This window comes from Embiotoca jacksoni, unplaced genomic scaffold, assembly GCF_022577435.1.
Source record: "Embiotoca jacksoni isolate LCO1_2020_lvr unplaced genomic scaffold, fEmbJac1.0.p SCAF_4, whole genome shotgun sequence".
In the NCBI taxonomy this organism is placed as follows: domain Eukaryota; kingdom Metazoa; phylum Chordata; class Actinopteri; family Embiotocidae; genus Embiotoca; species Embiotoca jacksoni.
This window is the reverse complement of record NW_027185392.1, coordinates 2384521-2395252: the sequence shown is the minus strand read 5'-3', so window position 1 is coordinate 2395252 and position 10732 is coordinate 2384521. Positions and strand designations below refer to the sequence as shown.

General features: G+C 49.2%; 2 protein-coding genes across 5 annotated transcripts; one reads left to right on the top strand and one right to left on the bottom strand.

Moving 5' to 3' along the window:
* The first annotated feature begins 920 nt into the window (after window positions 1-920).
* mtif2 (mitochondrial translational initiation factor 2) lies at window positions 921-7098 on the top strand. Of its 4 annotated transcripts, none has more exons than XM_069167204.1 (14): window positions 921-1272; window positions 2502-2662; window positions 2809-2932; window positions 3017-3188; window positions 3457-3617; window positions 3924-4100; window positions 4191-4330; window positions 4680-4804; window positions 4931-5135; window positions 5251-5503; window positions 5576-5716; window positions 5801-5965; window positions 6235-6375; window positions 6836-7098. In XM_069167204.1, the coding sequence occupies exons 1-14, from the start codon at window positions 936-938 to the stop codon at window positions 7003-7005; spliced, it is 2472 nt and encodes an 823-aa protein (XP_069023305.1). In that variant the 5' UTR covers window positions 921-935; the 3' UTR covers window positions 7006-7098. The 4 variants fall into 4 exon arrangements, with proteins under 4 accessions (XP_069023305.1, XP_069023308.1, XP_069023307.1 ...); XM_069167207.1 differs by having other exon boundaries at window positions 1030-1115; XM_069167206.1 differs by having other exon boundaries at window positions 1049-1115; window positions 2428-2662.
* A 42-nt stretch (window positions 7099-7140) lies between these two features.
* Window positions 7141-9667, bottom strand: sde2 (SDE2 telomere maintenance homolog (S. pombe)). Its single transcript, XM_069167208.1, has 7 exons — window positions 9544-9667; window positions 9072-9174; window positions 8747-8858; window positions 8447-8616; window positions 8251-8377; window positions 8036-8167; window positions 7141-7964 (listed from the first exon to the last, which is right to left on the bottom strand). Exons 1-7 carry the CDS (start codon window positions 9643-9645, stop codon window positions 7433-7435), a joined length of 1278 nt encoding a protein of 425 aa, XP_069023309.1. The 5' UTR covers window positions 9646-9667; the 3' UTR covers window positions 7141-7432.
* Window positions 9668-10732: the final 1065 nt, after the last annotated feature.

The following is a 10732-nucleotide window of genomic DNA, read 5'->3' as shown; positions in this document are numbered from 1 at the left end:
GCGATGCTGCTGTTTCAGGCAGGTAGGGGGCGCTAAAAGCAAAGTCCAGTGTTCCCGGAAGTCTGAACGTAAACAAGAAAAGCGAGCTTCTGTTCTTCAGACACTGTTCTCCAAATTTTGATGTTGGCAGATGTTCTCCACTTCTGGTTCTGGTACCAGATGTTCTCCACCTCTGGTTCTGGTACCAGATGTTCTCCACCTCTAGTTCTGGTTCTGTTAACAGATGTTCTCCACCTCTGGTTCTAGTTCTGTTGGCAGATGTTCTTCACCTCTGGTTCTGGTCCTGATACCAGATGTTCTCCACCTCTGGTTCTGGTTTTGTTGGATGTTCTCCACCTCTGGTTCTGGTTCTGTAAGATGTTCTCTACCTCTGAGTTTGGTTCTGTTAACAGATGTTCTCCATCTCTGCTTCTGGTTCTGTTGGAGGGTTCCTCCTGTTAAAGGGATGTTCCTCTGTGATGTTCTAACATTCTGTTGTTATTTATTGTTACTTATTTATTGTAGGTAGGTATTTACGGTAGGTATTTACTTTATTAATCCCCGAAGGGAAATTTTTTTCAATACAGCAGCATACAGAAGCAATAAGATAATAATAGAAAAAATATTATGTTGAAGAAGATGACTTTGAAGATGACTTTGGTTCCTACAGGAACGTTAAAAGCCTGTTGATGGAGTTAATTATAGGTGTGTGACGTCGTGTTGCGGTGTGAGAGGCGGACGCTTTAGATGACGTCATTATTGCAGTTTGCTCAGAGGACCGGTCTGTATATAAACCAGGTAACTGACTGACGACACTTCTGACACAGAGCTGGAGTTGAATTTTTCCTGACAGTTTTATTCGTGAAGAAGTTCATGAGGTCACTGCTGAGAGCTGAAGGAACAGACGGAGACAGTACAGTCTTCTGTTTCAGTTCTGAATCAGACGGTTCTGCGTGATGTGTCAACACTGTGGAATAAACACGCAGAAGCAGGTTCCCTCCGGACCAGCAGGGGGCGCTGTCCGCGTCCGCCCGGGCCTGTTAGCTGACTGTCGTGGCGGCTCCCTGTTGCAAGTGTTCTTCACGGTGAAGTTTGAGTTCCGGGATGAGCTGAGAAGAGAAGCTGCCGTGTTTCAGGTAACGGAACAAACGGAACCGGAGATTCGGCTCAGCTTGTGTGGTGCAGCCGCCTGCGGTACCGTGCGATCAGGGAAAGAGACGAACTTCCGTCCGCGTGGTGCTCGGAGCGATGCACCAGACTTCACTGAAAAATGTTGCATCGTAGCGCCGGCAGGTAAAATCTCACCGGAACAAACGGAAATTTGGGCTATTTATGAAATGTTCGGTTCTGGTTCCAATCCGCCTTTAATTATAATTCACCACAGACCTTGTTTATACTGTTTCTTCACATATTCTCTACTTGTGCGGCGGTTAGTTGAACCAAATCCGGTTTAAATTCATGTTTAATGGGCGCATTTTTTTTTTTTTATTATATAAGTTGATATATTTGTCAGAATTATTAAGTCTCTCGTTCGGCGTCTGTTTAATAAACCCAGTACCTTTGTTTACGTGGATATTGTTGGACTTGGGCTCCTGCTAGTACAAAGCCAATATGTGTCAGCCCCCAGTCCTGCGTGTTCTTTAATGAGGCAATAGGAGAAGATGTCAGGCTTCAAGATATTTATTTAACAGCAGCAGAATAATCAGTTTACAGAGCTCTGGGTCCAGACTATGTTTCCCTGACCGCAACAGAGTATGTGTCAGTTCACGAAGTCTGACCTCCTGACTTTCCCTGACCCAGTCTTCTTATAGTACTGAAAACAAAAAGTCATGTGTATTGATGTATCCGTTGTTGATTGGTCGAGGTGGTGGTTGTCTTCCTTCACACCCTGGAGTCCTCCAGACAGCCGTCTGTTCATGTTAATGCCTCAAAGAACAACAGTATGTGACCCCACAGGTTGCTGACCCCCTCCTGTGACCTTTTGGTTTGGCACAGTACTTTCACTCTCATTCACAAACATAGCCTTTTGTCTCCACCTTCATTCACAATCACAGCCTTTCGTCCCTTAGGATATATAGTTGATAATACGACCTATATATAATTAATATGATATGGCATACATATATGTTGTATTATTGTAAACGTAACCTAGCACAGAATCGCACAATTTCTCCATTTATCCTCCTGGTTCCCTTCGTCCGCTCTGATTGACTGCGTGCCGAACCTTATTTACAAAAAAGGCATTTTTTTTTATATTATTATCATTTTTGTACTTTCAGCCCTTTTAAAGGAAAATGGAACTTCCCCTTTAGATTTGTTTGATATTTCATGTGAATTCGGCACCTGTGTGATCACACCAATCATCTCTCAGCAGTGTTTATGAAATGTAACATTTTAATGTAAATAAGCTGATTTTTCTTTTCTTTTTTTTTCTTTCATGTTTTAAAGTTTCACAGTTTGATCAGAAACATCAGCTATTGATCAGGAACAGGAAACACTTCTGCCCACCTGTCTGTCTGCAGGGATGAATGTGATGTCATCAGTGATGCGGGGAGCCCGGAGGCTCATCCACACTGACCCCGCACTCCTCAGCCACTTCCTGTCTCCGCCCCTCCTCCGTCCTGCCCAGAGCTCCGCCCCTCTGCTCACCTGTCAACAGAACAGGAACTTCGCCCTCAAACAGGTGAGACCGAGTAACGACGTCAACATTAAAGCGTAAACTTTTCTTTGGTAAGTTTACGAGTCGCGGCGTTTATTTGGTCAGACGTTTTGTGTTTTATTGATCCGATCAAATGTGAACAGGAAACAAATAATAAGTTGTGTGTGCAGGGGAAAGGTCAAAGGAAAAATCAGAAGAGCCAGAAGGTCAAAGCCAAAGTGGACAAACAGGAAGTGGAGATCAGACAGGGGATGACGGTGGCAGCACTGGCCGAGGCCATGGACAAAGACTTCGGTAAGAAACAACAGACGTCTGGTCAATAAAGTTTTCTGTTTCTGATCAATAAAGTTTTCTGATCAATAAAGTTTTCTGTTTCAGATCACGTGTTGGAGGCTCTGCTGAACACCTCAGTGGATCTGGACTCTCTGGAACTGGACTCGGTTCTGGAGGAGCAGTGGATTAAGGAGGTGGTGACCCGATCAGGGATGAAGTTCCGGTGGGCCAAACTGAGCGCGACCAGAGAGCGACCAAACCGAGACGTCTACAGGAGGTAACGGGAAGTCTGACTCCAAACAAACCATTCAAGTACACCCCGAACGATCGCACACCGGCCAATCACAGCAACGACACACCGGCCAATCACAGCAACGACACACCGGCCAATCACAGCAACGACACACCGGCCAATCACAGCAACGACACACCGGCCAATCAGAATGTCTTAAATATCTGCAGTAGACTTTTACAAACTTTTCTTGACTTCGTGACTCTTTGTGGTTTGACCTGAGGATAAAGCTTTCTGTGACCTTTGACCTCAGACCGCCGGCAGACCCAGCCCTCCTGGTGCTTCGCCCCCCTGTGGTCACCATCATGGGTCACGTGGACCACGGTAAGACCACCCTGCTGGACAGTCTGAGGAAGAGCCAGATCGTGTCAACGGAGGCGGGAGGGATCACGCAGCACATCGGAGCCTTTCTGGGTAACAACACTCACCTGTATGAAATTTATCGACACAGCAGGTCACGAACAACAACAATCAGACGGTAAACAGAGACGATCAGCTGATCATTCGGTCTGAAAGGTGTCACGAGAAAACATGTTTCCTCTGATCACCGAGGAAAGATTATCTTCTGAGAAGCTGATTCATTTATTGATTATCTGCTGCAGGCTCCGTGTTTTTCATTGATCTTTAGTGAAACATAATTTCTTCATATTTTAGATCACGTCCATCATCGTGTTGGTTTGTGTTGACGATAAAGTTTTTCCTCGGGGTTCTTTTCTCCAGTCCAGCTGCAGTCGGGTGAGAGGATCACTTTCCTGGACACCCCGGGTCACGCAGCCTTCTCCTCCATGAGAGCCCGCGGAGCCAACGCCACCGACATCGTGATTCTGGTGGTGGCGGCCGACGACGGCGTCATGAACCAGACGGTTGAGTCGGTCCAGCACGCCAGGAGGGCCGGAGGTGGGAGCTGCACCTGCCAGTCACAGCTGAGGGCTGAAAACCAAATCTATTGTTTTTCCTTCTGTTTTGACTGTTTCTACTGTGTTTCAGTGCCGGTGATCGTGGCGGTGAATAAGTGTGATAAGCCTCAGGCCGACCCTCAGAGAGTCAAACAGGAGCTGCTCGCTCACGACATCGTCTGCGAGGAGTTCGGCGGAGACGTTCAGGCGATTCACATCTCGGCCCTCAAGGTGAACTGATTATCAACAATCAATAAGTAGAGAAACGAATGTGAACTGATGATGAATAAGTGGAGAAATAAAGAGCCTGAAATTCAAACCACAGACGGGCGCCCAGGTTTTTATTCTGCAGTGTGCTTCGTGCTGTTGATGGCATCTGTCCTCCCACAATGCATTGCACACAGGAGATTTATTGTTTGTTCAATGTAACGGAGCTGATGATCACAGGCATGTCGATAAATGAAATGTCTTCAGAGAAATAAACTCAGTCACTAAGCTGGAGGAGAAATAAACAAAGTATTAAATTTGTTAAATTGCTGATCTCGTTGTAAACTGATGATTTCATCGTGGCGGTTTCTAGGGTGACAACCTGCTGGCTCTGACTGAGGCAACGGTGGCGTTGGCGGAGGTTTTGGAGCTGAAGGCGGAGCCCAGCGGCCCCGTGGAGGGACTCGTCATCGAGAGCCGAACGGACAAAGGCAAAGGGTGAGTCAACCAGGCGATACGTAACTCTGGTTCTCTGAGTCTGAACCAATCAATCTGATCTAGAACGTAACTCTGGTTCTCCCAGTGTTTCCAATATAGTCAGTATAACCAGTGGTGTCTCCTCAGTCCTGTAACGACAGCCATCGTCCAGCGGGGGACGCTGAAGCGAGGGTGCGTCCTGGTTGCGGGGAAGTGTTGGGCTAAAGTCCGCTTCCTGTTTGATGAGAATGGCCAGGTGGTGACGAAGGCGGAGCCAAGCGCAGCGGTGGAGGTGGTTGGCTGGAAGGAACTGCCGTCGGCTGGAGAGACCATCCTGGAGGTCGAGTCTGAGGTGAGCGCTGACCTCTGACCCCTGACCCCAGACCAGCTGACCTGGTCACATGGCCTTCAGAATAAAAGCCCGTGAGCGCTCTGGGTGACTCCCCTGCTGTTTTGTGCTCCTGCAGCAGCGAGCGAGGGAGGTGGTGGAGTGGAGGACTTACGAGGAGGAGCAGCAGAAGCTGCAGGAGGAGCAGAGCGCCATCGAGCTCAAACAGAAGGTGCACCTGGAGGAGTACCACAGGGACAGGGAGGGGTTGACTCACCTGAGCTGGAGGCAGAGGAAGGCGGCTCTGTACCGGGCCAACAAGACCCGGTTCTCCCAGAGACCCAGCGAGAGGATGCAGAGCGACCAGCCGAGCCTGCCGCTCATCATCAAAGGTACGCACACTGCCCGCCTCCGATCGGCTCCTCTCACCGATATCATCCTCATGTCTGACCTTTGACCTCCAGGTGACGTGGACGGCTCGGTGGAAACCATCCTGAACATCCTGGACAGCTACGACGCGCAGGAGCAGTGTCAGCTGGAGGTCGTCCACTTCGGGATCGGAGACGTCTCCGAGAACGACATCAACATGGCTGAAACGTTCGGAGGTAGGAGCGCCGGGTCGGAGGTCACAACCGGGTCGGTGGGTTTAGAGCGGTAAAGACTTTCAGTGAAACTCTTCTGGTCTTCAGGTTCCATCTACGGCTTCAACGTGGCGGCGAGCCGCCCGCTGCAGCAGCTGGCGGCGAAGAGAAGCGTCCCGCTGCGACTGCACGCCATCATCTACAAACTCATCGAGCAGCTGAAGGAGGAGCTCAGCGGCAAGCTGCCGGCGCGCATCTCCCACAACATCGTCGGTGAGTCACGTTCATCACTCGATCTGACCTCTGACCCCGTAGTCCGTCCTCTGAGGTCACCTGTTCACTGCAGGCAGTTTGATTAATTGGTTTCTGAGACCGATGAACAGTGCGAAGGTAGAAGTCGATCAGTAAAGTACGACGACATAAAGACACATTTCTCTCGACAGGTAACGTTCAGTCAGAATCATCTGTTGATGCACCTGTCCTGTCTAACAAACCGTTCCCTCTGTCCGTCTCACCTGTTGGCCCCTCCCCCTCTGGTCCAGGTGAGGCAACGGTCCTCGCCATGTTCGACGTTTCCGTGGGGAAGAAGAAGGTTCCTGTGGCCGGCTGCCGGGTCCAGAAAGGCCAGCTGGACCGGCAACTCAAGTTCAGACTGATCCGAGGACGGGACAGCGTCTGGGAGGGTGAGTGAGACCGCACTGAACCCCGGTCCTGGACCCGAACCAATCAATCTGATTGATTTATTTAAGGTTAATCTATGAAACCCCAATGTTAGAGACACGAAGAACATCTCAAACATAAAGGTGTTCAGAACCAGAACTCGTCTTTGCGTTCTTTGAATACAACTTGGTTGAAATGCACTTATTGTAAGTCGCTTTGGATAAAAGCGTCAGCTAAATGTAATGTAATGTAATACTTGATTGGGCTGCAGGTTCGATCAGTTATCAGCTGAAATAATTAATAATTAATCAAAAAGACGAACAGCTCAGGATCCAAACAGCCGACGTTCTCCTGACATTCCTGTTCTGGATCAGTGGAACCGGCGGTACTGATCACCTGCAGCTGTTTGTCGTTTGATTACATCATCAGTTTCTATTTTATGATGTTGCCGTGACGACACTGAGGTTCTCCTGACATTCTCAGGTTCTCTGGCAGCGCTGAAGCACCACAAAGACGAGGTCCAGACGGTGCGGACCGGGATGGAGTGCGGATTGTCGGCGGACGGCGACGTGGACTTCAGAGCCGGTGATGTCATAGTGTGTTTCGAGGAGCAGAAGGAGCCGCAGGTCACTTCCTGGGATCCCGGCTTCTGATGTCCCATCATGCTCCGCTGCCGGCGGAGCCTGAACTGAACATTAACCAGATTATTTAAGTATTATTGTTGATAATAAATCGAGCCGACGTTTCATCCAGTTTCATCATTTAGAAGCGAAAAATCAAGCAAAGTGTTCAGACTTATGAAACTTTTAATCAGTTCAACATTCAAACATTCCAAAACTCTTCGTTCTGATGGACCAAATCGTCAAAAAAACAAAAACACGGTGATGTCGCAGCCGTCGATCGATTTAAAACCACGTCCTGTGAATCAATCAGCCAATAATAGAAGAATATGGATCAATCTGAACTCGAGGTCCACTTCCTGCAGAGGACTCGACCACATCTCACCGTCTTCCTCCGCTAAGCAGGACAGGAAGTGGACCTTGAGTACCGGAGCATTTAAAAACAGCCTCCTGACCCGCTTCACTTCCTGCGGGTTTTGGCCGGTTTGGCGAGCAACGCCGGGTCGATCTGATCAGGACTCAGTCCTCTGACGGAGAAGAGCCGGGCGGCGCGCTCTGACAGCGTCCCCCCGCACTTCAACCCCCGAGACATCAGTTCCTCCTTCAGGATGTCCAGACCCAGAGACTCCAGCTGCTGGACTGAGGACACAGAGGACACATCCAGGTTCTGGTCTGCTGTCTCTGGGGATTTCTGGTCTGCTGTCTCTGGGGACTTCTGGTCTCCTGTCTCTGAGGGCTTCTGGTCTCCTGTCTCTGAGGGCTTCTGGTCTCCTGTCTCTGAGGGCTTCTGGTCTCCTGTCTCTGGGGATTTCTGGTCTGCTGTCTCTGGGGGCTTCTGGTCTGCTGTCTCTGGGGGCTTCTGGTCTCCTCTCTCTGGGGGCTTCTGGTCTGCTGTCTCTGGGGGCTTCTGGTTTCTCTTTGTGGGGTTCTGGTCTCTTTGTGGGGGCTTCTGGACCGCTGCAGGTCTGACTGTTGGACCAGCTGAGGACGAGCTGGAAGAGACAACCTTCGTCAGACAAAATGTAGACATGGATCTGTGGATCTGGTCTTTCCTGGTCTTTACCTGCTGCCCGGCTCAGGCTCCTCCTCCTGTGTCGTCATGGTAACAGCAGTGGCTCCGCAGCTGGACGTGGACGGAGACTCTTGATCCTCCTCCTCGTCGTCCTCTGAGCTCAGCAGCTCGTCCACCCCCGTCCTGTAACCATGATGTCAGGTTCAAACAACAGAAAAAGTACACGTGACAACAAGCCGTTTGTTTCCCCGGCAACAGAAACCGACCAGAAGCCAGCTGCCGCCGTCTTCTTCGTCCTCTTGGTGGCCGGCTGCCCGCTCTGATCCCAGTTCGGTCTCTTGGCTGCAGAGACGTCGTCCACCTTCACCTGTCCACCGGAGGACGCCTGCAGACCTGCAACACACCTGCCGTTAGTGAAACGTCCGGTCGGGTCACATGACCAGCGTAAAGAAGGGGGCGGACCTTTGAGCACGGAGTCCTCGAGCCTCTCGGACAGGTCGTGGCACTGCTGCTGGTAGTGCGGGTCGGTGAACTGATGTTTGGGCTCCGTCAGCTTCCTCTGCAGACGCTCCAGCCGCCGCTGCTCCTTCTCCGCCTCGCGCTCCGCCTGCTTCTTCAGCCACTCCGCCATCCTGCACCACAGAAGAAGAAGAGGAGCGTCAGCGGCACGTTTCTACACGTCCACGGTGACGAACAGCAGCTCTTCAGGTGGTGATCAGGTGGTTATTCCGTGTAACCTCGGCTCTCTGAAGACGCTCTTACTCTTTCTCGTGGTTGACGTCTCTGAGGCGTCGTCCGCTCAGATCTCTGCACGCCTCTCGGTTCGTCGTCTTCTCGATCTGAGCGCCGAGCGCTCGCAGCATTGAGCCGAACCCTGGAACACAATCCGTCAATCAATCCGCCAATCAACAAATCAGCAGGAACACAGATTGTAAACAAAGTTGGCCTGCCACGTCCACCACTTCCTCTCGCCCCCACCCTTTGAACTTCACATAGCTTTCTTGACGGTGTCGGACTGTTACGGCTGCTGGCTGTACGCTGATCACGTTCTTGATGTCAGCCATCTTTAAAAACAGTGGGAACTGACCTCCTTTCCCTCCACAGAGGCGGGGCTCCAGGTGATAGACGGCTCCATGCTGCAGGGGATCCTCCAGATCCGACAGTCGACCGTTTTTGACCACGTAGAAGTCCTGACAGGAAACACACACACACACACACATTGGGGAAAATGGAACCAACACAAACAGGAAACCGACAACGTTTCCGGAAGTAGACTCGTCCTGTAAAATAAATGTCCCGCTGATGTTCACCGTCTCTCTGACGTATCGGCACATTTATATCGATTATTAATCTCTTTTCAACCTTTTGAGGTCATCTCCTGCTGTTGAATCCGGTTTACCGTACAGAGCAGACCGTTTGTTTGCTTGTTTGTTTTTCCGTAGTAGCCTTTGGTGTCAGCGGTTGTTAGCGAACATTAGCACGTCGGCTAACTGTGACTCCGGGCTCAATTTAAACCGGGTACGGTGTGTTTTCTTCCTCGGTCCGGTGCCGTTACTCACCTGCTGCTGGACGAACCGTTCCAGAACGTCTCTGACCGCAGAACCAACGGGAAACACCGCGTTACAGAACCTCACGCTCGGAGCGACCACAAACACCTCCATGTTGGCGTCGCGACTAAGGGTGCGCATGCGCTGCTCTCCTCTGCTGGGGGATAGATCAGACCGGCACATCCGGGAACTTTGGCCTTCGGAAACGTCCCCGCCCCCTTTTGGGGGAAACAAACGACTCTCTCCTTCGACTTCAATATAAAATATTACATAAATTATATATTTATATAAACTATATAAATATAAATTCTATAAAATATTAAAAAAATAAAGTAGCGTTACAAAACCAATCCGTTGTAAACCACCGGATCAAAGTGACTTAAAATAGCAGCTCTATGTCTAGGTTTTATATTTCCACTCCACCTGCCATATAACATGCTGGATATATGAAACAGTTTAATTTGATCCCTCCTTAGTCCCTTCAGTCTTTCCTTCTTTAGAGTGAGAACCCTGCTATCAGGATCATTTTTTTAGGACAAGACAGACAAACAAATCGGACATAAAAGTTCTTTACGTCATTGTTGGTGCAACTAACTACACAACAATTATTTCGGGCATAGCATTATTATTTAAACCGGCTAGTTTAAAGCAGAGGTTTGGAGAAAAGTCACAACTTCCCACGAATCTGCGTTGTGGTCAATGCAACGCAATGTCAATGTTTTCACCCAGAAAGGTGCGAGGTCATGAGAACCCACCTTGGATGACGAAATACAAGTCTGATCTATTCTGACGTCAGCATGTCAAGTCAGATCGGCGCCGCCTGGCTGTGGAAGTGACACGCAGCCAGAAGGATTCAAAGTTGGTAGAGTTCTTTAAAGTTTCAGATTTGATTTAAACATTAAGGATCTGTTAAAAACAAGCTGTGACAGGATGACGATAAACTTAATGTTTAAATCAAATCTGAAACTTTAAAGAACTCTACCAAGTTTTATTTCCTTTAAAATCGTCAATCTGAACAAATCGATATGGGATTACAGACCTATTGCTCTCTATCAGTAATATTTATCAGTAATATTTAGTATGACGTTTTCATGACTTTTGGACAACATACCATAGTATGACATTTTTTTCACATTTTGGACGACATACTATATAGTATGACATTTGTTATATATTTTGGACAACATACAGAGCTTTAACT